The 22,975-nt window shown below is 33.1% G+C and overlaps 1 protein-coding gene across 1 annotated transcript; it reads left to right on the top strand.

The window, feature by feature from the left end:
- Positions 1 to 12,650: 12,650 nt before the first annotated feature.
- LOC133322477 (sodium-independent sulfate anion transporter-like) lies at positions 12,651 to 22,652 on the top strand. Its single transcript, XM_061531470.1, has 5 exons — positions 12,651 to 12,995; positions 17,539 to 18,325; positions 21,474 to 21,776; positions 21,997 to 22,142; positions 22,209 to 22,652. Exons 1-5 carry the CDS (start codon positions 12,651 to 12,653, stop codon positions 22,650 to 22,652), a joined length of 2,025 nt encoding a protein of 674 aa, XP_061387454.1.
- Positions 22,653 to 22,975: the final 323 nt, after the last annotated feature.

The following is a 22,975-nucleotide window of genomic DNA, read 5'->3' as shown; positions in this document are numbered from 1 at the left end:
AAAACTGAAATTGGATATGTATTTTAAAATAAATAGAGCAAGATTTAATAAGAGCGAGAAAAACAACAACAACAACTCGAAAGTGAGAAGAAGAAGAAAAAAGACATTTGCTACAAAAATTTCTCTCTTATATATATAAATGTTCAGCAAATTTGCAATTTCCTTAATTTGTCATTGTAAGCTTTTTTCCTACATTATATAAGAATTCTATTCTACATGGCATGCTTTATTATAACAACAAAAAATATTTTTAAAGGAAACAGGCTAAATATGTTTCACAAATCAAGTGCTCTCACACCACACGTACACATTAATAAATAAAAATAAAAAAACAACAACAGCATACAACTTTTATAAATCGAAAAATAATAATTCACACGTAGTTTTAAAAAAATCTATCACCAACAATAATTAAAAAACACAATCATATTTAATTATAATATATAATTTTTACATCAATTCAATAAACAAACATTTAAGTTCTTTTTTTATATTTTCTTTCAAAAATTACAAAATTTTTTTTGTTTTGTTTTGGATTTCCATAACTAAATTATTGCAATTCATTTTTTTGAAAAAAATACCAGTAACAATTTTTTTATTTTATTTTTCTTTTGTGTATTTTATGAAAATACACTATCTTATATAATTATTTTAACGGCGCATTATTCGTTTAAGTTTAGGTTTTTATAATTTGTCTTCAAAAAACTACAAAAAAAAAATCACATTTCTTTCAAAATCATAATGTAATAATTTTAAAATTTAATTAAACAAACAAAAAACACAATTGTATAATTTAAAAATAAACCACACAACAACAATTCTATCTATATATAAATAATTACACTTTATATATTTAAAGAAACAAACATTAAATAATGAAATGATATAAAGCTTATATAAATTATGTAAAATGTAAACCATCAATATATAAAAAACAAACAAAAATCTTTGTGAAAAATCATACAAAAAAATTAATAAAAATTTAGAAAAAATAACCAATTGTGTTTTATTTATATAAGGGAGGGGAATACAAAAGGCATATCGTTATGGAAAAAACATCCATCCGAGGAAGACCAGCCAAGGGTAGTGGTCTTCACATTAGAGAATATCTGTAATAAGTCCACAATTTAAAAATATAGTTATAAAAAGATTGATAGATAACTTATTAACAATTTTATGTCTATAAGAAAAATATAAAAAAGTCTTCTATATATTTTATCCTATAACCAAAAAATTTAGCATAAACTAATAGACAAAATTTACCATTTCTTTTGTGTTCTTATAAGTACTGGCTGTTTTATATGAAAACAGTGACATTTTATTTAAAAAATACCTTTTGAATCATTCAAATTGGTTAATTATTTGCCGACATATTTGATTTCTAATTAAGGCAACATCCCCCCCAAAATGTGTTTAACTAAACGCCTTAAAATATGCTCTGAATTTTATTCAGCTATTTTTCTTAATGTAGAAACCACAATCATATGACATGGCAACCCTAGACTAATGTGCATTTTTGTCCGATTGGATTTTGCTGATTTTTCATTTTCAACTAACAGGCAAACAGAATCGACTAGCAGCTAAATTTTGGCAGACGATCAACTTTAAATGGATATATCTCGAAAACTACTTAATGGATTTTCATGATTTTTGCAACATGGAGTAGAGTGAATTGTTTAGTTTTTATATGTGAAAAAGATGAATAGAATTGATGCTGATTTACATCAAAAAATACATGTTTATCGGAACTTTTGAAAGGTGCAAAAAATCATCGAAATTTTTGTTAAATATGAAATTTAACAACGTACTAAGGATTAGGGGACTGTATAGATCATAATATTGCCTAATTGTACGGAATTAGAGGCTAGTTTTGCCACAAAAAGACCAAAAATGTGGCTACTGAAAATGTTGAATGAAATGGCATTTTTGCAAGTTAATTGGACGAATCTAGTGTAGTAGGTGAGAAATTAATAAAAATCGGTTATAGTGTTGATAATAACTATTTTTTTATGAAAAAAAACTACTATACGACATTTCGTTCATCTATTTGTGAGTCCTTTTTACATCTTCATCATAAGTTGAAGTGTATATTTTTAAATTTGTCATTCCGTTTGCAACACCTGGAAATATTCAACGGAAACCCCATAACGTATAAATGTAAATGCCGATTTATGCATGTCCGTCCGTTGAATTCACGATAGATCTCGCAATATTTTAAATACTTTTGAAATTTTGCACATGCATTGCAATTACACCTGGGATGTTTGGTATTGAAAATGGGTTCACCTTTTACGAAAGCCACAATGTAAGGCTAAATTTCGGTATTTTGGAGAGTTTTTTGCTGTAATATGACATTTTGGGTTTTCATTGGGTAACACATTCTCCTACCGATAATTGTCAATATTGGTTCACTTTTGTCACAAATTGGCTGTAATTTGGTATTTAGGATTCTCATTGGGTATCACATGTTCATACCAAAAAAGATCAATATTGGTGCACTTTGTACGATAAACTCCATATAATGATACGTCCCAAAATGTCGGTATTTTGTGAAGTTTCGGTGCGTTTTTTAGTATTTAGGGTTCTCATTGGGTATCACATGTTTCTACTAAATGTTGGTCCACGATAGACCCCATTTAACGGTACCTTCCAAATTTCGGTATTTTGGCGCGTTTTTTAACTGAATTTACTGTAATTTTTTTCACTTTTTACAAATATTCCCACCAAAAATTTTCAATATTCTATTATAAAGGTAGCAGTATTTTGGTTGTTTTTTTTACCCGGATTGGCTGTAATCTCTTTGTCAAAAGACTTTAAATTCTGGTAATCTAACTCTATTATAAATGATCGATGAAATTTGTGTAGTAAGAAATAAGTTTAAACTATTATTAAAAGAATTATTAGAAACTGAATTATTTTAGGCAGTATTTATTTGCCCATAAAATACAGCTTAAATACGATTATTCCTTTAAATTCCTTTAATTTATTCGCTGGGGTTGAACTTATTATGCGACCATGAGTAAATGAAAGTAGATTGTTTGATACATTTATTTATTTTTACTATACATTTATATAGTTTATTATAATTTAAGAAATTGTACATTTTTCAATTTAAAAATAATATAAATATTGTATTTTAATTTATTTGAACAAAATAATTGATCTTAGTTATGAAAGTCCAAATAATTTGTACTGCTAGTTTTCCGATCTGAAAGAAAGAAATGAAATTATGTTTAATTAATATCTATAGACTATATGCTAAATGAATGATGAAACGTTTTGCCTTCTCGCCTCAACCACCTTTCCACTATTAATTATGAATGTCGAAAAGATTGGAAGCAAATGCGGTTTACATTACATTTACAAGTGATGACAAATTTACAGAAAATCACACATATTTTAGATTCTTCATAACTTTTGCATGCGTAACGATACAGAAATATTCGAAATTTGATTGTATATTAATAGCTTAGAGTATACATTATTGTTTGTTTGCCATGCTAACAGAAAATTTTAGTTTTCAGGGATTCTTTATACCATTGAACACGTAAAGATAAAAATCACACGTATATTTTTTGCTAAGAAGTTCCCACGATAACAGGAAAAGCATTAGTTTTTAAGCCAAGATACATATATATATATATATATATATTCTCTTCAAAATTAATGTCATATGAAAACTGATGCATTCTATATTGTTACGAATATATAATAATGTTAAAACAATTTATATTATGAACGAAATTTTGAATCCTAATCTTTATATTCATCTAATTATGGGATTTTATTTATTTCACAAAAAAGTATGCCTGTACCTTTCATAAGACATCAATTTTATTTTAAAATCTTCACCACGAAAAAAGTTATGGACAAAAGAAATGAGGTGTGTAATTTTTACAAATCCATCATCAGCACCATCTATTGATGGACATGATTCAAATCAGGCACATCAGTTTTTCAAAGCGTATACCTTTTGAAAAGTTCATCGCATTTCAATGAAACTGGTGTCATACGAAACCGTAAATAGTCTACTTTACTATGATCAGCAAATTTATACGTTTAACATTACAACAATTTCCTTTTAGTACATACAGTATGTGAAATGTTATACATATTAGAATCGACTTTTCGATTTGCCCATTCAACAGATGGCGCTGACCACAAGTGTTTGCCACTGTTGCCAAATTTACATAAAATATTCGGTATTTAGATTATTCACATGGCATAATTACAGAAGGTAGTGTCATTTGAGAATTTTATGATGGCAACCCTTTTTAATTTGGAACTCATCTATCAATTTCAAATAAAATGAAAAATAAATTCCATAAAATTTTATGTATGCCGATTTGTCGAAATTTTAAATAAATTAAACAAAATATATTTTCTAAAGTTGAACATTGCTCTCAATATTTAACCATGGTTGTTACAAGTTATATTTATAAGTTCTAGAGGCAGGGAACTTCAAAATATTTATAAATATAAATTATTTATTATTTATTTTGCCACTGAACACATTATATGCGTACATTTCGAATGAAGATATGTTCATTTAAATTTTGAAAGCTGAATACTGCCAAAGGAAATTTTATGAAAAAATTGGAAACATGTCACTGCATGGATTGCCATGGGTTATTCATAACGATACAGAAATAATTCAGTATATTTGATAGAGTTGTCACAATAACAGATAATACCCAATAACAGATCTACCCATCTTCGGACTTGACTTAAGGGGACCCCCCCATTCTCGGGATCAAAAATTTTGTTTGATTTAATTCGAATCTACACTAATTCAAGAATGTCCCTACAAAATTTCAAGAGAAAATCTCAAGAACTCTTAAAGATATAGGCGATTTATTGTGTCAGCATCAAATGACGGATAAAGGGCTTCTAAAACTTTAAACGCGTTTTTCTCTTTTGTGAATGGCGGGCACGATAACCCAAAAACTAATGACCCAATGTGTTTCCCTTAAGTTTGAAAAAATATTGCTATGTACTTATTTTGTATCAAATCAGACGTTTCATAAAATTGTAATTGGATTAACAAATTCTCTTAAGCTTGATTAAGAGATGGTAAAAAGGGTTTGTCCGATTTGCCGGACAATTGCTATTGGATTAACAAATTTTCACAAATTGGTAGGTATTATGTAAAATTTACGACAAATCCAAACCAAAAATTATTAGAACCCTTTTTTTATTGTATTGGGAAAACAATGTTATTCTGTTTGTTTTCTAATTAATTTTCTGGTAAGTGTAATTTTTATGAATAATGAGAAATCCAATAAAATAATTTCTAATGTAACAGATAATCAGAAAATATTTTTAAAATGCCATTTAAGGAATTTTTTATACTTTTTGTTAACCCTGAACGACAAATTAGAACCTTGAAAGACAAATTTGGTGTATTTTAACGACTTTCATAATACTGATACAGGGACCACGACAACGCCAACTGTAATAAGGGTGAATGTTGACCCTTGGTTTTGGTAAAAATATTTGGAGTGGATCGATGTTTCCCATTTTCGAACGGACGGACGTACATTTGTAAATCAACTCCAAATTGTTTAAAACGGATTTGGTCCCATGAAATATGTGGTCTATAATCAATGTTTAGGTTTTTTATACCCTATAAAGAACAAAATATTTTATGTGGTGTATTTACCTTTCCTTTTGAAACCCTGTATATATAGTAACCATTTGTATCATTATATTCCTAAAAATCTCAATTTCAGTTTCCTTAAAAAATAAAATAAAATTGAAACAACTCATTCCTGACTCATTGCTCTTTTTATTAAATTTCGGCCATTTATATGAAATATTTTGGAGCAACACTGTATTTATTTGTAATGAAATGTGACTGTCATTTGCTTAATTTTGAAAACAGTCGTGTCATATACAATATAAATATTATTGCCTATACCAAGATACAAATTGTTGATATATACTCAATTAAACAAATTAATTGTCAAATTGTTCTAATTAACTTATTTGATTTGTAAATAAATTAAACGTGAACAAATTGTCGAAACTGGTACAATGAAAAAATAATTGGGGCTTATTAACATTAAACGAATAACAAATTATGAGACATCGTTTAGTCAAAATAATGTTTTAATTATTTGAAAAAAAAACATCTGTTAGAAATTATTTTGTTATAGCTTAGCAAATTGCAGAGAAATCCAAAATGTTGCCCTGCAAAATATTTTGAAGGTTATGAATTCTTAGTTCACCCATATGTTATTAGAAACTTATATTTGTATATATATATGTATATATATTAAAATTCAATATTTTGAACCACGGCATAAAATTTATGTTGGCATTAGATATTTCATTTCGACCTTATTTCACTCACGGAGCGATACCGGGGATTATCATGGTGCAAAGGTGAACATTTCCAAATAATCGGCATTTCAGAAATTCGAATGTGTCTGTATAATATATAATAACATTACATTACATAACATTATATAACATGTATATATAATAACATTTCCAAATAATCGGCATTTCAGAAATTCGAATGTGTCTGTATAATAACAATAACCCAGACGCCGATATAGACCATCTGGGTCAAAACTGAGTCGTATCGGACTAAATCATTGAGGTTATCTGCATAAGTTAGGGGAATTCAAATACATATATCCTGCCAAAAATTGAAAATTCGCATTCATTTTTGAACAAATCTCATACATACACTTAAACCTATCCAAGAAAATATTACGATATATTTTCAGCAACAACAACAACATCCACAAATCTTAATACATTAGCTACCCTCAAATCCCATCAAATAAATATTAGACAAATAAAGAAATCTCTTTCATGGGATAACTATTTTTATTTAAATATATGTTTGTACGTATGTAGGTGTTAAATACAATGTTATCTCATACGAATTTATATTTATATGACAAAATAGTAATTGTCGTCATCAAATCGAAATTCCGGTGTGTTCGCAAAATCTGATAAGAAACGCACCCCCCAAAAAGCAAAAAATTTTCCAAAGTCAATGTGGAATTTTCCTCTAAGTAATGGAAAATTCCATTGATTTGTGAATTGAAGAAAGAGTCGTGGCATCATCCAATAACACTTATATACATATGTACATTATTTTTAGATATATGTACATATATATATATATATATTTAATGTCATTGTCACCCTCGTCCAAGTCATAACAACAGCAAATCGAAATAATAAAATCAAATGCTAGAATAAATTATGTCAACAAACTTATTTTAAAAAATAAATTAACCAGAATCACAAATTTTCAAGATATTCATGTTGTGAATTGAATGATGATTTTTTGTGTGGAGTTTAATTAGTTTCATCAATTTGGGTAATCTTGTGAAATTATTTTAACGCATAAAAAAATGCCAGTCATAAAAAATTGTAATTTTTCTTAAATGTTGTCTTATTAATAATAAAACATTGATACAATATTCTTCAAGATTCAACACCCATATAGAGAAAAATTGTTAATAATAGCATTGGAAATTCGAACATCGATAACAATTCTTGATTTAATGGGAGTTACATTCACGTAAAGTCGGTAATGATGTTAATAAACTTTTCAATAACATAAATAATATTGTAATTTTCAATACTAACAAAATGTTGTAGGTATTTTAGAAAGAAAGGGAAATTGTCATTATTTGTACTCACATTGGCGTATTTCAAAATCTTGAAGTATTTTAGAGGGTATTGTAACATTTAACAAATGAAATTATATTGTGCCCCTTTATGGCTAACCATGAATAGCAAATCGTTTCAAAAATTATTTTTCTGACATAAGAAAAAATCTATCTTTACTTATAAAAGAGCAAAGTGATTGACTGACTGACTTAACAATTCATCTACGCCCAGACGAAACGGCTGAAGCTAGAATCTTGAAATTTTGGGTGAGTGTCACTTTTGGTCCAAAGGCGACAGATAAGGCTGGGTTTTTGGAAATTCGTACAAGAGCGGTCCAGAAGTACTAAACTCGTGTCACAAATGAGGGCCACTGATAGAGTGTAGAATAGATATATCAAAGGGTATTTAGGACATTCGAAATGTAAGTATCCGAAAAGTACTAAAATGTACTAAATTTCGTACATATGCTACGACTGGATAGAGCAAAAAACTTGAAATTTTGAATACAAATTAAGGTTGAGAAGAAGGGAGATGCTTTTGATGTGTACGAAAAGTTCTATATGAAACAAATTTAATTTGGAGGTACAATTGGAGCTGGAATCCTGAAATTTTAAATTAACATTAAAGTAGGAATGTAGGATTTGGATATGTACATGGTTTTGGAAATTTTTTAATTATGTGTAAATGTTGAGGGATGAAAGAGCTTGGTGTGTATACGAAAACCCTAAAAGGAAATAATGGTGTCATCAGTTTTTTTCCTGTCGACAATAGGCTGTTATATCTTAATTTTTAGCTATTGTATGTATTTTTTATACTGTCAGCCTAATGACTAATGAGGTTATATGAGCAATATTGCCATTTTTTAACATAGCTGAAGCGGAGGTTCGCCCTTTATAACTCGGGAATTACTTAAGTATATGAAAACCAGTGAGCGGAGCAGTATAGTAGGACGGGGCCGACCATACGATACCCTACACAACTACCACGGAACTATAACATATACACTGACATATTTTCCGAATATTACTAATATTCAATACAGTCCTTCTAATTACTAGTCTATATTCTCTTCAAAATTATTATCTGATCATCACCGAAAATTATAGGCGTTGTCCTTGGCCATAACTGGAACCTCATGGAACATTTCAAAGCGATGAGCGCTATATTTCCGCCCTCTAGTGTGGTAATGGTTTACTAATAATATCTGAATATGTAAGCACCTGTAAATATTTACGTGTAACTCTCACATCCGAGTACATACGACAATATAATTGGTACCAATTTAAGGGCCAACCACTCCTCTTGGATATACTATCAACTTCTCGGCTCTATGTCCTTCAGGAGTAAATATTTTCGCCATACAATACAATTTTTTCATTTTTCACACAAAAGTCAGGGTACATTTGACCCGCTAAATATTGACCGATCTTTATCAAAACAGGCATGCTTATTCTTGGGCATGTTTGGGCAATATTTGTGGCCTCTGGAGCGACCAGAAAAACCGACAAAAATTCAGTATTTGGTTCATTTCATCCCCTAAATATTAACCGATCTTTACCATAAACAATAGGGCCGAACCCATCCTACATGCAAAATTTCTTGATGATTGGTCCATAACTCTGGCCAGTATCGTGTTTACAAATTATAATGGACAGACGGACGGACACACATGTATAGATCGACTCAGCTAGTCGAGATATGTCGGTATACTTAAAGGTGGGTCTAGGACCAATATTTCGCGGTGTTACAAACTCTTGCTGTAATACCCTGACAACATAGTTGTGTAGGGTATAAAAAGTGAATAGTTTTGGGGTAATTGATCTGTCGTTGCAAACTGTTCATGATATTAACCTCAAAAATTTATTTTGGTGGAAGCTGTATCTACTTTAATGTACAAAAAATTATAAAAACAGGATGAGGCGAACCACTTTTTTATGTTCTCTATCGATTTGTGATGAAGCCACTCATTTCACGGTCTTTGTGTCAAAGTAAAACTAGAAGCCAACAAAATGGGGACTACGCCCCTTATGTATAATTTTTCAAAATTTTAACTGCATCTACCGTTAAATGATGCTGACATTTTGAAGCTTGATTTTGAGTGTTTTTTGTATTTCACTTCTAGTTTTCATACGCAAACAGGAATTTCTAAAAATCGATTATAAGATTATTGTAGTCGCGAATCTGAGTAATTTGATATATATTTTGTGTATGTAGTATGCACAGCTTCAGAGTAATACTCATCCAAAGGTGAACATTTCAAATTTCTAAAAAACCTATTTTTCGGGCCAAATTTTTAGATCTGTCATCGGAATGATATGGGTACCAATCAGTAAGGTTTTTACGTTTCGGATGATATAAAATCTTCTTCGTGAAAATCCATCTACTAGAACGGCGGGAACTGGCCTTCCAAAAACACGAAATTTGTCAAAAAAATGTTTTTGAAAATATCGCGGATTTAATTGCATTATCTGCGGATCATTTCCGCCTCAATACGTGGCCTGATACGGATTTTGATCTTTTTCGAAAATCAGCCGAAAGAAAGATGTACCCAATTTATCTCAAAAATAGTGTGAGCTGGGTCATCCATGGTTCTTAATGGACTTCATTGAAATCGGTATAGATCAACGTATTTTTTTATGGTGCACACCCAAATCGGATGCGCATTAATGGCATATGGAGTTTTCGGAAATTATTCGCGTTTTACGAGTTTTTGGGTATATCAATGCAACATGTAGTACATCTTGGCCGTCAAATGAAATTTCGCAAAATATACTTGGATTTGAAGATAAACTTCAGTACTTCCTGAAAACCGCATGCGCATCAAATGATTTTGAGAATTACGCGATTTTGACGTATTTTAAAATATATATTTCAAAATATAGTTTTATTTTAAGATAGGTGTATATTTATACACAAAAAGTGATTATTTTTATATATGTCAATTTTTCGGCGAAATTCGGGTAAAATAGATGAATAACCCCAAATTTTTTCCTGAAATTTCTTGTATAAAATTACAGTTTTGGATTTATTTGAAGGTCAAAGAAGGAGTGTATCGATGGGTCCCATTTTCGGACTTGATCTAGGTTTGGTAGATCCGGATTTGATCTAGGTTTGATAGGCTAAGGACATTCCATTTGCCTAATATTGGATTTATAAATATTGGACATTTTGGACCATTTGTGTGGAGGTACAAGAAGGAGTGTACCAATGGATCCCATTTTCGGATTTGATCTAGGTTTGGTAAAAGCAATAGGTTGTGTAAATTTTGGTTCAAATTGTATAAATGGATCTCATCTTCGGACTAGATCTGGGCTTGGTAAATATGATAGGTTGTGCAAAGTTTGGTTCATATCCGATAGTCCGTTCACATGGCAATAGCAAATTAATTTTCAGTAACATTTTGACCAATATGTGGGGGAGGTACCGGAAGAAGTGGACTGATATTCCTCATTTTCGAACTATAACTAAGTATATACCCTCACTAGCCATATTGTTGAATAAAATCCAAGGTTTTTGCATAAAAAAAAACTTGTGTTTTAACGATTTTAAAGTTCACTGAACGCAATAACTCAAGCCGGCCGAACATCAACAACTTCGTGCCATTGATCTATAAAATCATGAAATTTATCCGGAATCGAAATTTCATCTTGACTGATTAGGTCCACTTCCAACACGACATATATGTCAACAAGTAAAATTGTCATATCTTGGGCTCTTGGGCAAAATCTATTGATAAGAAGCAATGGTTAAAAAGTTCATTGGACATTACTACTACGAAAATGAGACTGAATCGAAAGTTACGGTGAATGTATTATGTATTACGTTATAGAGAGATAACTAATATAACTAAAACAATTACAGATATCACAATTGACCGCTAAGATTATATGTTTAATAAGTTGCAACACTTTTGCTTTGGAACCACTGGGGAAACAAAAGGTCTACACCAACATCCCAACATCGATTGTAGAGCTGAAATATATAATTCGTGAAGCTATTGGAGACATAGGAGAGACAATTTACCGTTTGTTTATGACAAATATTATGGAAAGGATTTGATTCTGTAAGCATTGTTTTTCATGACTGATTTTATTGAAAATCCTGTAGCTTTAAACTAATTAAGGAAAATTCCCATGGATTGATATGAGTTGGAAATAATAAATTTAGTGGAAACAAGACAATACTCCTCAAAAAAAATTTTATTTTCCTCCATGAAAATTTTTGAAAATTTTCCATAAACTGTGGAAAACTACTGTTGGTGTTATAATCTACGTACCCAAGTATTACCTGATCTAATGGAGTGTCATAGAAACCAAATATCTAATACAACGGACAAACACATGTCTTGAACACAACAAAATAATTGAAATATTTCAGTTTACCCCAATTTGACAATCTCAGTAAACTGGCTGGCTATAATTAATACACCAAACAATGTTTGGCATCTGCGCCAGAATAGATTTATTTGTAAACATTCAAAATATATATATGATGATTTTATAACATATCAATCTGAAGTGCTGGGCATCTACATACATACTACCTGTCTACATACGTACGCCGAATGTACACACAAAAAAAGTTATCTTAAGTAAATACGCAAAAATGTTAGCATGTCAACAAAGTTCACTTATTTTTTGCACCGCCACCCCATCCAAAAGATCTACATATCTATCTATTCGAAAATGAAGTTATCACTCGAAGAATAGTGTCGCGCTGCTGCTACCGCGCGTCCGTCGCATTGTATCTGACTGGGTCTGGTAAACAGCATACGACAGAAGTGTGTCTGTCAACGAGAAGATCAGATCTTGTTTGCAGCAAAAGTCATAAACAGCAGATTCGATTCAAACAGATATCGCGTGAAGTTGGCGAAGTGTGGACGTGCAATAACGCGACAGATTTCGAAATTAAACGGTTAAACAAATGTCCAATACCAATCGAAAGAATAAATAAATAAATATTGCAAATTAAAACAATCCTTAAATCGAGCGTGTCCACTGCATTTTCGTAAAATGTCTTCGTTAGAAACGGAACCGGAATTCCGTACAAAATCGGAAACCACAGCACCAAATGATGTACAATTTCGCGGTTCAACGGATTTTGTTCTAATTACCGATCATCGTACTTCCCAATATCGCAGCCAGGAACAATTACTAACAAATCCCGAAGAAGAACAATCGTGTATGAGAAAAATATTTCGCAAGAAAATCCTTTACAAACGTCTGCCGATCTTACAATGGCTACCGAAATATACAGTGGCAGATGCCATTGGTGATTTGATCGCGGGTATAACGGTTGGTCTAACTGTAATACCTCAGGGTTTGGCCTATTCTAGCGTTGCTGGCTTACCCACACAGGTTAGTAGTAAATTATCGTGTGAATTATTACAGTGACGCAAAAAGCTTGAGATTTGGTGGGAGGTAAATACCCCACAAATGTGTTGATGCCTTCTTTCAAGTCCCATGATCTTGTTAGATAAAAAAAAATATTTAAATTTAGATAGTGGAGTGAAGTGAAGTGTGTAAATCTAGACATCATAAAAATTAACTAAATAATAAAAATAACATCTTCAGTGTTACAAGTATTTCAAGTACGTGTCAGTGAGAAGATAAACAAGGTTGATGTAAAATTTATTTTATATAATATAAATAGTTCTAGTTCCAGAAAAGCAGAATTAGAATATATTCTGCACTTAGATAAAAAAATAACCACAAAGAATTTCCAATGAATTGTGATATCAAAAATATTTGTCTACTGCGCATAATACTTGGAAAATACCAATAGCAAATGTTTGTGGAAAATCAAATGAAATTATTTATTTTGGAAAGAGTAGCCAAAATTACAAACATTGGATTTGTATATTACATACGAAGAACTAGAAGTAATATTTTTTTAATGTCTAATATCGGGCGGTAACGTCCTAGACATAAACCGATATTTTACATATTCGAATATAATGTGACTCCTGTCTTAAAATTGTACCCCGGAAAAAATAAATGATTATATAGTGGATGGTAAAATAATTAAAAATTATTCACAGATCACACCCTGTCGAGGAACAACAAAAAATATATTAGGTTGGGGAAAAAGAAATCCATTATTTTTTCGGCAGATGGCTGTATTGGTAGATCTATATATATAAAAATGGAGCAACAAAAATGTATACTAACGCATCAAACAATTTCAATTTATTCACGTTGGTAGGTGAATTAAACAAATTATGTTTCTGTTTTTTGTTTTGTATTCAGTTGTGAGTTACAGGGTGTTAAAAATTATGAAGAAACGGCTGAACATTTGAAGAAGTTTCAATTCATTTGAAGTAAAGGTTTTTTTTAGAAAATTTTGAGAAAAATTCGCAAGCCAATGTTGCAAAATATATTTTGAAAGACATGGTTTCCACACATTTTATATCCAACCTTTAATGTAGCTTTTTGCCATATTTTGTGAAATTTTGTATATCTTTATGTAATTGTGGACAATTCTAAAATTTTTGATTTCTACAATTAATTGGATTGTCTTTGCCTTAAAAAAACTATCTACATACATACCTTGAATAGACTGCACAGAAAATTTCGCATAAATGCCATCGCATTGAAGTAACATAGGCAAGATAAACTTCCAAAATTCCGGGATTTCGATAGCATCAACAGTTTCCATACCTCATTTTCTATGCATATATGAATATCTTGAAAAAATCGGCTCATAAAAATGTGTTTTATACTCTTAATTAAACCATTTACCATAAAAAATTTTCAAATCAAGAACTTTCGACTCATAATTTTTGGTTCTATTATGACATTATCAGTAATGATAATAACCATCAGTTTAATAATTCCACTAACGTATGCTGTTTTTCATCTTTCTATTATCATCACATATTGGAACAAAAATTGTGTAAAATGAAAAAATAATTGACATTATAATTTTTACATTTTGTCAGTTTGTGAAAAAAAAAACATTTAAATTTTGAGACTTTTTTGAATTTCAATAATTCTACCATTATTGGAGAAAATGACTATGAATTCAATAAAAGTATGCATCAGCTATATACGAGATAAATCTATAAATCGAAATGCGGATTGTGGATTTAAAGATGACATGATTCCTAGATGACATGGAAACAAAATGTGTCCATTTCTAGAAATTAAGTTTTGCTGACCAAATGGATATGGCTAAAACTATTATTTCGAATGTATAGATGAAAACTAATTTTTTGATCTAGGTTTCTTAAAAATACTAATACATCTACAGCTAAGACCAATAATCCATTTAGGTTCGGTAATGCATTCTTTTAAAAGCCATTTTAGTCAATAAGACAAAGATACAAAATTCAAACTTAACTAGGATTAACAGCAGGGATCTATGCTATATTATTCAGAGAGAGGCATGCCAACCATATGGGAAACAGCTGAGAATACAGATACAGATGGGTCTACTATAATACCTACCTTTTCAAACCCATGTTGCAGTAAGTTTGGAAGAAGGGTCAAATACCATCAAATAGTAGCTTTTAAACTAAATAACAAAGTTTTCTACGTGAACTATCCTACTTCAATCACTTTAGCAGGGGCTGCGAAGCGCCACGGGTTCGGCTAGTTTCTCATAAAGTATCAATCAAACAATTTCAGATTTATTCACGTTGGAAGGGTGACATTTCGCAGTAAACAAATTATGTTTCTGTTTTTTTGTTTGTGTATTCAGTTGTGAGTTACAGGGTGTTAAAAATGGAAGTGAACAAAGAGACAATTCGGTTCATTTTACAGTTTTTTTAAGACGAAAATTCAAGCCAAGGGGCTAAAATTGTGAATGGTGTTTATGGATTCAATAATGTAGCAGGCAATTATGTGCAATTTTGTTTCCGTAAATTCCGTTCAGGAATTTTTGATGTTAAAGATGCACCTCGCACAGATAGGCCGGCCGTCGAAAATGACGATAAAATCGGAGAAATTATTGAAGTTGACCGGCATGTTAGCAGTCATAACACGCCCAGGAGCTAAAAATCGAAAAAAAACTCTTTTAAACCATTTACCATTTTACAATTGACCAGTAACGGCAAGAATTGGCCAACAGGAAAGGTGTTGTGTTCCACTAGAACAACTTCGGGAGCTTGGTTGGGAAGTTTTAAAGCATTCGCCACCAACACACAACTTCTACGAAAATATTACTTTCTATAGTTCTATATTCTGAGATTCAGGGACGTACGCAGGGGGGGGCGCCCGGATCTTTGGTCGGATCCGCTTTTTGAATTAAAGTTTCGTGGTGTTCGGGTAATGATTGTGGCCTCTAGAGCAACCAAAAAACAGAAAAAATATTTTTTTGGTCCATTAACGAGTCATTACCAAATCCAATAGGGGTCTTAATTGCCCTACCCGAACCTACAATCAAAATTTCGTGAGGATTTGATTATAATTGCCAGTCGGGCGGACACTCATTTCTAGATCGACTTAGGTAGTCGAGATATGACGATCGGTATACTACGGAGGGTCTAGGACCAATATTTCTGCGAAGCCTTGGCCAAAAGGATTCAGATAGACCCATTTCTTAAACGGATGGTGACTGGAGATGAAAAATGGATCATATACGATAACCCTGTGTGAAAACGCTCGGTCACCGCCCTTTTGGCCACGATAGTTTTCGAACCTCAAACGGTAGTAAAACCACGACTAAAGGGCCAGGAAGGTTCTGATATGGATTTGGTGCATATGGTCAAACGCTAAATTCTGATCTCTACTGTCAACAACTGGACCGTTTGAAGATAGCAATTTACCAGAAACGGCCAGAATTGGCCAACAGGAGATGTGTCGTGTTCCACCAGGACAACGCTAGGGCACACACATCTACAGTGACTCTCCAGAAACTTCGGGAGCTAGGTGGTGAAGTTTAAACAAATTGGTATCTAGGGAGTGAAAATCGACTACTAGGGTTTTTTGCAAATAGAGAGAAGGACTTCTATGAGGGAAGCATTATGAAGTTACCTTTAAAATGGCAACAAATCATAAATGAAGTCCTATAGTTCATATAAAACTAATAGATATCTATAGTCTGACATGGCTCCCATATAAATGTTCCCGACTCATTTTCGGTATTTTTAAGATGTTAGGCCCATTATCATATCAACAGGTCCAGATCAATTTTATGTGTATCGATGATTCTAAACGCATTTCCAACCGAAGTGACTGTCATTTGACGTTTAAGGTTCTTGGTGAGTGAGAAACTTATTTACAGGCAATTTTCAATATCGGTCCATACTGTGTTATAGCCTCCAATAAAGGGTACATTCAATTTTCGATATTTTTCTGTTTTAGCAACATTTCCAAGGCTCCTGAAAGGTAAAACCTAATTCACATTTTTTAAAAGGTTCATGTTTTGACATAGCACTCATATAAAATATACGAAGGCTTATGAATAGCCCGAGTCGTATATTTCAAGTGATGTGTTTGTAATTTGGTATTCCATGTTGTTGGGGAATAAACAACTTCTCTGAGAAAGCTTTAAATACTGGTATATGTTTTAGCATCTACCCCGCATAAAGCTCCTACCTCATAATGGTCCGATCCATTTCCCACCATAAATCTAAATGTATGGACTTTGCTGGTACCTCGTTTTTTAGGACAAACAAAAACCTGTTGGCTGTCATTGTTCAATGACATAGCTTCCATATAAGCGTCCCGACCGATATAAGTTAAGATCAAGGTCCATCTTATTGTGGAGGGTATAGAAAGTTCAGCCCGCTAAAACTTAACAACGATTAAAAATGTATCTAAAAACTTTAAAATATGAAATGAAGGATTTTTAAAATAAGATGGAACAACAAATCTTATTTTTTACCAAACATTCTATGAGTAGTAAAAATCTTTAGAAAGGTTTAAATAACTAAATTTATTTTTTCCTTATTTTCAGTTTGGTCTCTACGGTTCGTTTATGGGTTGTTTTGTCTACGTCATTTTGGGTACGTGTAAAGATAGTACAGTCGGATCAACAGCTATTGCATCACTACTGACATATCAAGTAGCCAAGGGGGTGTGGCAACGGGCAGTTCTACTCACTTTCATAACTGGTCTAATGGAAATATGTATGTCAATCTTTCGATTGGGATTCTTGGTGGATTTTGTTTCTGGTCCAGTGAGTGCAGGATTCACCAGTGCTGTTGCCCTAATTGTCTCAACGTCACAAGTTAAAAATATACTTGGTGTTAAAAGTGAAGGAGCATCATTCCTGCAGCGATGGATTAGTATGATCAACGATATTCACAATATTCGTGTTAACGATGCCATTTTGGGTTGCTGCTGTGTCATCATTTTGATTAGTCTACGTGCAGTGGGTCGCATAAAACTGGGACCAAAAGAATCGGGAGAACTTAAATGGTATCAGGGATTATTGAATCGCATGTTTTGGTTTATGGGTGTTATGCGTAATGCAACATTGGTTATCACCTGTGCCGCCGTCAGCATGTATTTGGAATCACAGGGTAAACATTATTTCCGTTTAACTGGACATGTACCAGAGGGGTTACCCATACCAGCGATACCACCATTTTCAATTGAAGCTATGCCGGGTAATGAAACATTGGGTATTCCACCCATTGAGGGAGAGAGTTTCTTCACAATGATCAGCAATTTGGGATATGGTTTGATTATTGTACCCATGATCGCTATGCTGGAGAATATATCGGTGTGCAAGGCATTTGGTAAGTAAAATAAAATGTATACGTTTATAAAATATCAATCAATACAACAGAATACTATTTGTACCCCCGAATTATTGGTCTTTCGAAAAGATTAAAATTTGTTCAATTTCTGGAACAGATATTATGTCTTACCGAGTAAAAATAAATCCCAAAGAACAATAATTTTGTCATATTTTACACTAAAGTCTAAGCTTGCTTGATCCACTAAATATTGACTGAGCATCATCAAAGTTGATTTCCATGCGCGTCGATATTGTGCACAGCCATCGAATTCGCGGCCTTTTCCTTCTGCGTGAACCATCAGTTGGCTCGCTTTAATATGACTTTTGCACTTTGGCCAGTGCACAAAAAGTCGCACAAACCTTAAAAAGTTGCAGTGTCACACAACATCAAAAAGGTTGCAAGTTGTGACTTTAGTCGCACAACAGTAAATCTGACTGGGCATCCTCATCCATTCTCACAACATAACCAAGACAACGTAGGCTTGGCGTATCGAGATGCCTGACTATGCCTGAGAATAGATGGTACAACTCATGGTTCATTCGACGTCGATATTCACCGTCAATACAGATCGGCCCATAGATCTTTCGGATAATTTTTCTCTCGAACACCACAAAAGCTGCCTAGTATGATTGCGCAAGTACCCATGCTTAAGATCCATATATTGGTACGGGTAGTATCAGCGTCTTGCAGAGTGTGAGTTTGGTCTGGTGAGAGGTGCCCTTGTTTTTGAATTGCTTACTCAGACCATAGTAGCATCTGTTGACCAACACTATTCTCCTCCGGATTTCAAAGTTGATGTTATTAGTTTTGTTTATGGCAGTACCGTGGTATATAAAATCTTTCACTACCTCGAAGATGTAGTTTTCAAGTTAAACAGTTGGTCTGAGTCTACTAGACGTCATGCGCGTTGATACCATCAGCTTGATCTTCTCGTCATTTACTGCTAGACCCACTTTGGCAGACTCCTTCTCAATTTGTTCAAACGTGTCTGTTACCGCCCGCAATGTTCGACCCATTATGTCGATGTCATCGGCGTAGGCGAGTAACTTGTATTGTTTGGTGTACAGAGTGTCATTTCTGTACATATTTGCATCTCGTATGACCTTTTCCAGCAGGATGTTAAAAAGGTCACACGATAGACTGTCACCTTGTCCGAATCCTCGAGAGGTTCTTTCCGTATTATTTTGCAGGAATGCCGAACGCGATGCGGCTTTATAGTCGACGAATAGGTCAAATGTGGCGTGGGATTTGGCGTAGAGTGAAAATCTGCCATTGGGTTCAGTCGTTCACACAGCACGCTTGATAGCACTTCATATGCGATGGGAAGTAGACTTATTCCTCTATATTTGGCACATATCATCTTGTCTCCTTTTTTGTGCACGGGACACTGGATGCTGAAGTTCCAATCATTGGGTATGTATTCCTCTAGCCAAATTGTACTACTCAGTTGGTGCATGCTTCTGGTCAGCATCCGATCACCGCTCTTGAATAGTTCGGCTGGTAATCCATCAACACCTGCCTCTTCAGCCGACTAATTGATATTCTGACCTCATCTAGGCTAGGTGGATTAAAGTCTTAGCGTCAACACTAATTGGTTCTGGGGTATCTTCTCCACCGTAACTATTTTATATCAGAAGCTTTGCAAAATGATCCTCAACACGCTGTCTGTATCTGTCACCAGGTTTCCATCTTCATCTCTACAAGAGGTTGTGCCTGGACATAAGCCTTCGGTTTGGTGTTGTACTCGTTCGTAAAATTTCCGGACTTCATTCTGACTCCTGTACATCCCGATTTGCTCGCGCCTGCGTTTTTCTTGTACTGTCTTTTTTTTTAAATAGGTTTCTCCTCTCTCCTTTCTCCCGATAAATCTCCGTCGCATTACGTGTTGCTAATGTTTGCAGGGTTGTCCTATATGCTCCGTTTTTCGCATCAGTAGCATTACGGCACTCCTGATCGAAACATGTGTTTCTTGAATGTGGCCTTTGTTACCCAACTGTTGCTTTTGCTGCAGTTTGTAGGAAGTGGACACTTTTTTCTATTGTGTTTCTATATTATTATCGGGGCAATGAGAGATTTCGTCAAGCTAGTGGGTAAGTTGAGCGGAGTAGGCTTCGAGTTTCGGTGTTACATTAGATCGCACCTAATGGTCCGAATCGATATTCGCTCCTCGTATCGATCGAACGTCTAAAACACTGGATGGATCAATTTGATTTCTCGTTGCTTGATCAGGAGAAATCTAGGTAGCCTTGTGTATATCGAGTTGCTTGAATCTGGTGCTGCTTGAATCTGGTTTTGCTGCCGCGAAGTCAATCAACCACATGTCGTTGTCCGATTTTCCTTGATGGAGGCTGAATTTGTCGACCAAAAATATATTCCCTTCCTAGCAGAGTTTTAATGTCAAGGTCAGCGGCCATATGCTGTTTCTAGGCGCTCGTAAAAAAATGTATTTGGCCTGTCCATCGTTGTCTTCCGCCGGACCATGGGTGCAAATAAAACTGATGTAGAAGAACTTCGCTTTTATAGGGATTATAGAAATTCTCTCATCTTTCAGTTTGTCTAGTTATACTAAAAGGTTGGTCTAGGATTAAAATTTCATGGCGTTATCAACACTACGAGGTCTATTATATATTTCTGAAAATGCGAATATTTATAAGGTGGAGATTCCATAAAGGATTTATATTCATGATCAGAATAAAATTTAATGTCGATTTAGTCATGCCCGTATGATCGCAATATTTGAAATAGATCTGTGACCCAATATAAAGGTGATGGAATGTCAGATTCGATTCAAACTTAGCAAATCGTAATTCTTTTCCTAACTCGCATTAAATCCTTAGATGGGATCTATAGGACAAAATTATTCTTATTCTTAATTATTCAAAGATGGTTAACTATTCGTTAAAAAAAAACATACATATATATGCGAATTATAAACCCTGTGCTTTATTCAGTGACCCCCGCAAAACATAGGCGGAGGGTATATATCTGTCGGCATCACCGACTGACACTCTTTTTTTATCAAAAATCTTATGTATTCTTTGGTCCTTATGATAAATTCCAGAAAAAGTAAATATCTTTATAGATGTATATCTAAAAAAATTAATTATGTTATTTTAAAATAATAATATATATTTATTTTTTTCAGCCAAAGGCAAACCTATTGATGCCACCCAGGAACTATTCGCCATTGGTGTTGCCAATGTGGCCAATTCATTTTTCCAAGGATATCGTGGTAATGGTGGTCTTGCACGTTCGGCTGTCAACAATGCCAGTGGTGTTCGAACGCCAATGGCAAATTTATATATTGGTCTCGTTGTGATGTTTGCACTGGTCTATTTAACGAAATATTTCTATTTTATTCCGTTGACGGTGTTGGGCGCTATTATTATATCGGCGGTTATATTTCAATTGCAGTATCATGTTATAAAACCAATGTGGCGCAGTAAACGTAAGTATATGGCTACTAAAATAGAATAAGCACTTCCGTGGGGGCATACATACTATGTAGATAAGACAAATTGTTTTTGTCATTCAAAATTATCTTTTGGGGAAACAGTAGCTACTACATAAAGATAAATGTGATAACCCCACAAACCATCTGCTGCAAATCTCTATATAATATTTTTAAAATTTAGGTCAATTTGATTAAATCTGTTTTGATTTTGCAGGTTCTGATTTAATACCCGGTGTGGTGGCCTTTATTACATGTTTGGTTTTACCCTTGGAAATTGGTATTTTGATTGCTATTGGTGTAAATATGCTATTTATTTTGTATCACTCGGCCAGACCCAAAGTATCACTTGAGACCATAGAAGTAAATGTTGAAATATATATTTTTAAACATTTTCTAAATAATATCCTTTCTTCCCTTTCTTTTCAGACAATGGAAGGTTATAAATTCCTGAAATTAACACCCGATCGCTGCTTAATTTTCCCCTCAGTGGAATTTGTTCGCAATATGGTTTTAAAATCGGGCAATAAAACACATCTGCCCGTCGTCTTAGACTGTACATATATTTATGGTGCCGATTATACAGCAGCCAAGGTGATTTCTTCGATGGTCGAAGATTTCAAAAAACGTGGTCAAAAGCTTATATTCTTCAATTTGAAACCAAGTGTGGTACACATTTTCGAAGGACTTAAATGTAAATTGGTATTATGCTATAATGCCAAAAGTTTACTTGACGAGCTGAAGCAAACCGAAACACCAACTGTGAAAAGTGAATGTGATATCCCACCATCTTTAAAGTTCGACATGAGTAATGGTGACAATCAGAGCACAACGAGTACGATAACCTTGACTAAATATAAGAGTAGATTTTAGAAGTTTTGTAAAATTAAAAAAATAATTGTGTTATCTTATTTTTAAAATTGTAATAATTTATATTGTAATATTATTGTTAATTTTTAATTGTAGGTTGTAGTAATAGTTCAAAAATTGTAGAAATAAAAACAAAATGAAAAAAATATATAATGAAAAATTTTACACAGAGTTATGACCATTGAAGTAATTGGCTGATGTTAGATAGCCTTAAAAGAACTATAAAAATGGGTTTGGGGTGTCGGGTTAGTTGCCCACACTAGTAAAAACCCCTCCTACTATGAAAAATCAAAGAAAAAGAAAACAAAACCCCCTAAAGTGGACGA

Source organism: Musca vetustissima, unplaced genomic scaffold (assembly GCF_032173495.1).
Source record: "Musca vetustissima isolate MV318-11 ecotype Yass unplaced genomic scaffold, APGP_CSIRO_Mvet_v1 utg56108, whole genome shotgun sequence".
Classification (NCBI taxonomy): Eukaryota; Metazoa; Arthropoda; class Insecta; order Diptera; family Muscidae; genus Musca; species Musca vetustissima.
The sequence above is the reverse complement of the archived record's forward strand: the minus strand, read 5'-3'. Positions and strand labels throughout refer to the sequence as shown.

Excerpts from the sequence above, each read along its gene's own strand:
- LOC133322477 (XM_061531470.1), top strand. The coding sequence starts at position 12,651 with ATGTCTTCGTTAGAAACGGAACCGGAATTCCGTACAAAATCGGAAACC. Across the intron at positions 12,996-17,538 it reads TTGCTGGCTTACCCACACAG|TTTGGTCTCTACGGTTCGTT; the intron begins GTTAGTAGTAAA and ends CCTTATTTTCAG. Across the intron at positions 22,143-22,208 it reads TATCACTTGAGACCATAGAA|ACAATGGAAGGTTATAAATT; the intron begins GTAAATGTTGAA and ends CTTTCTTTTCAG.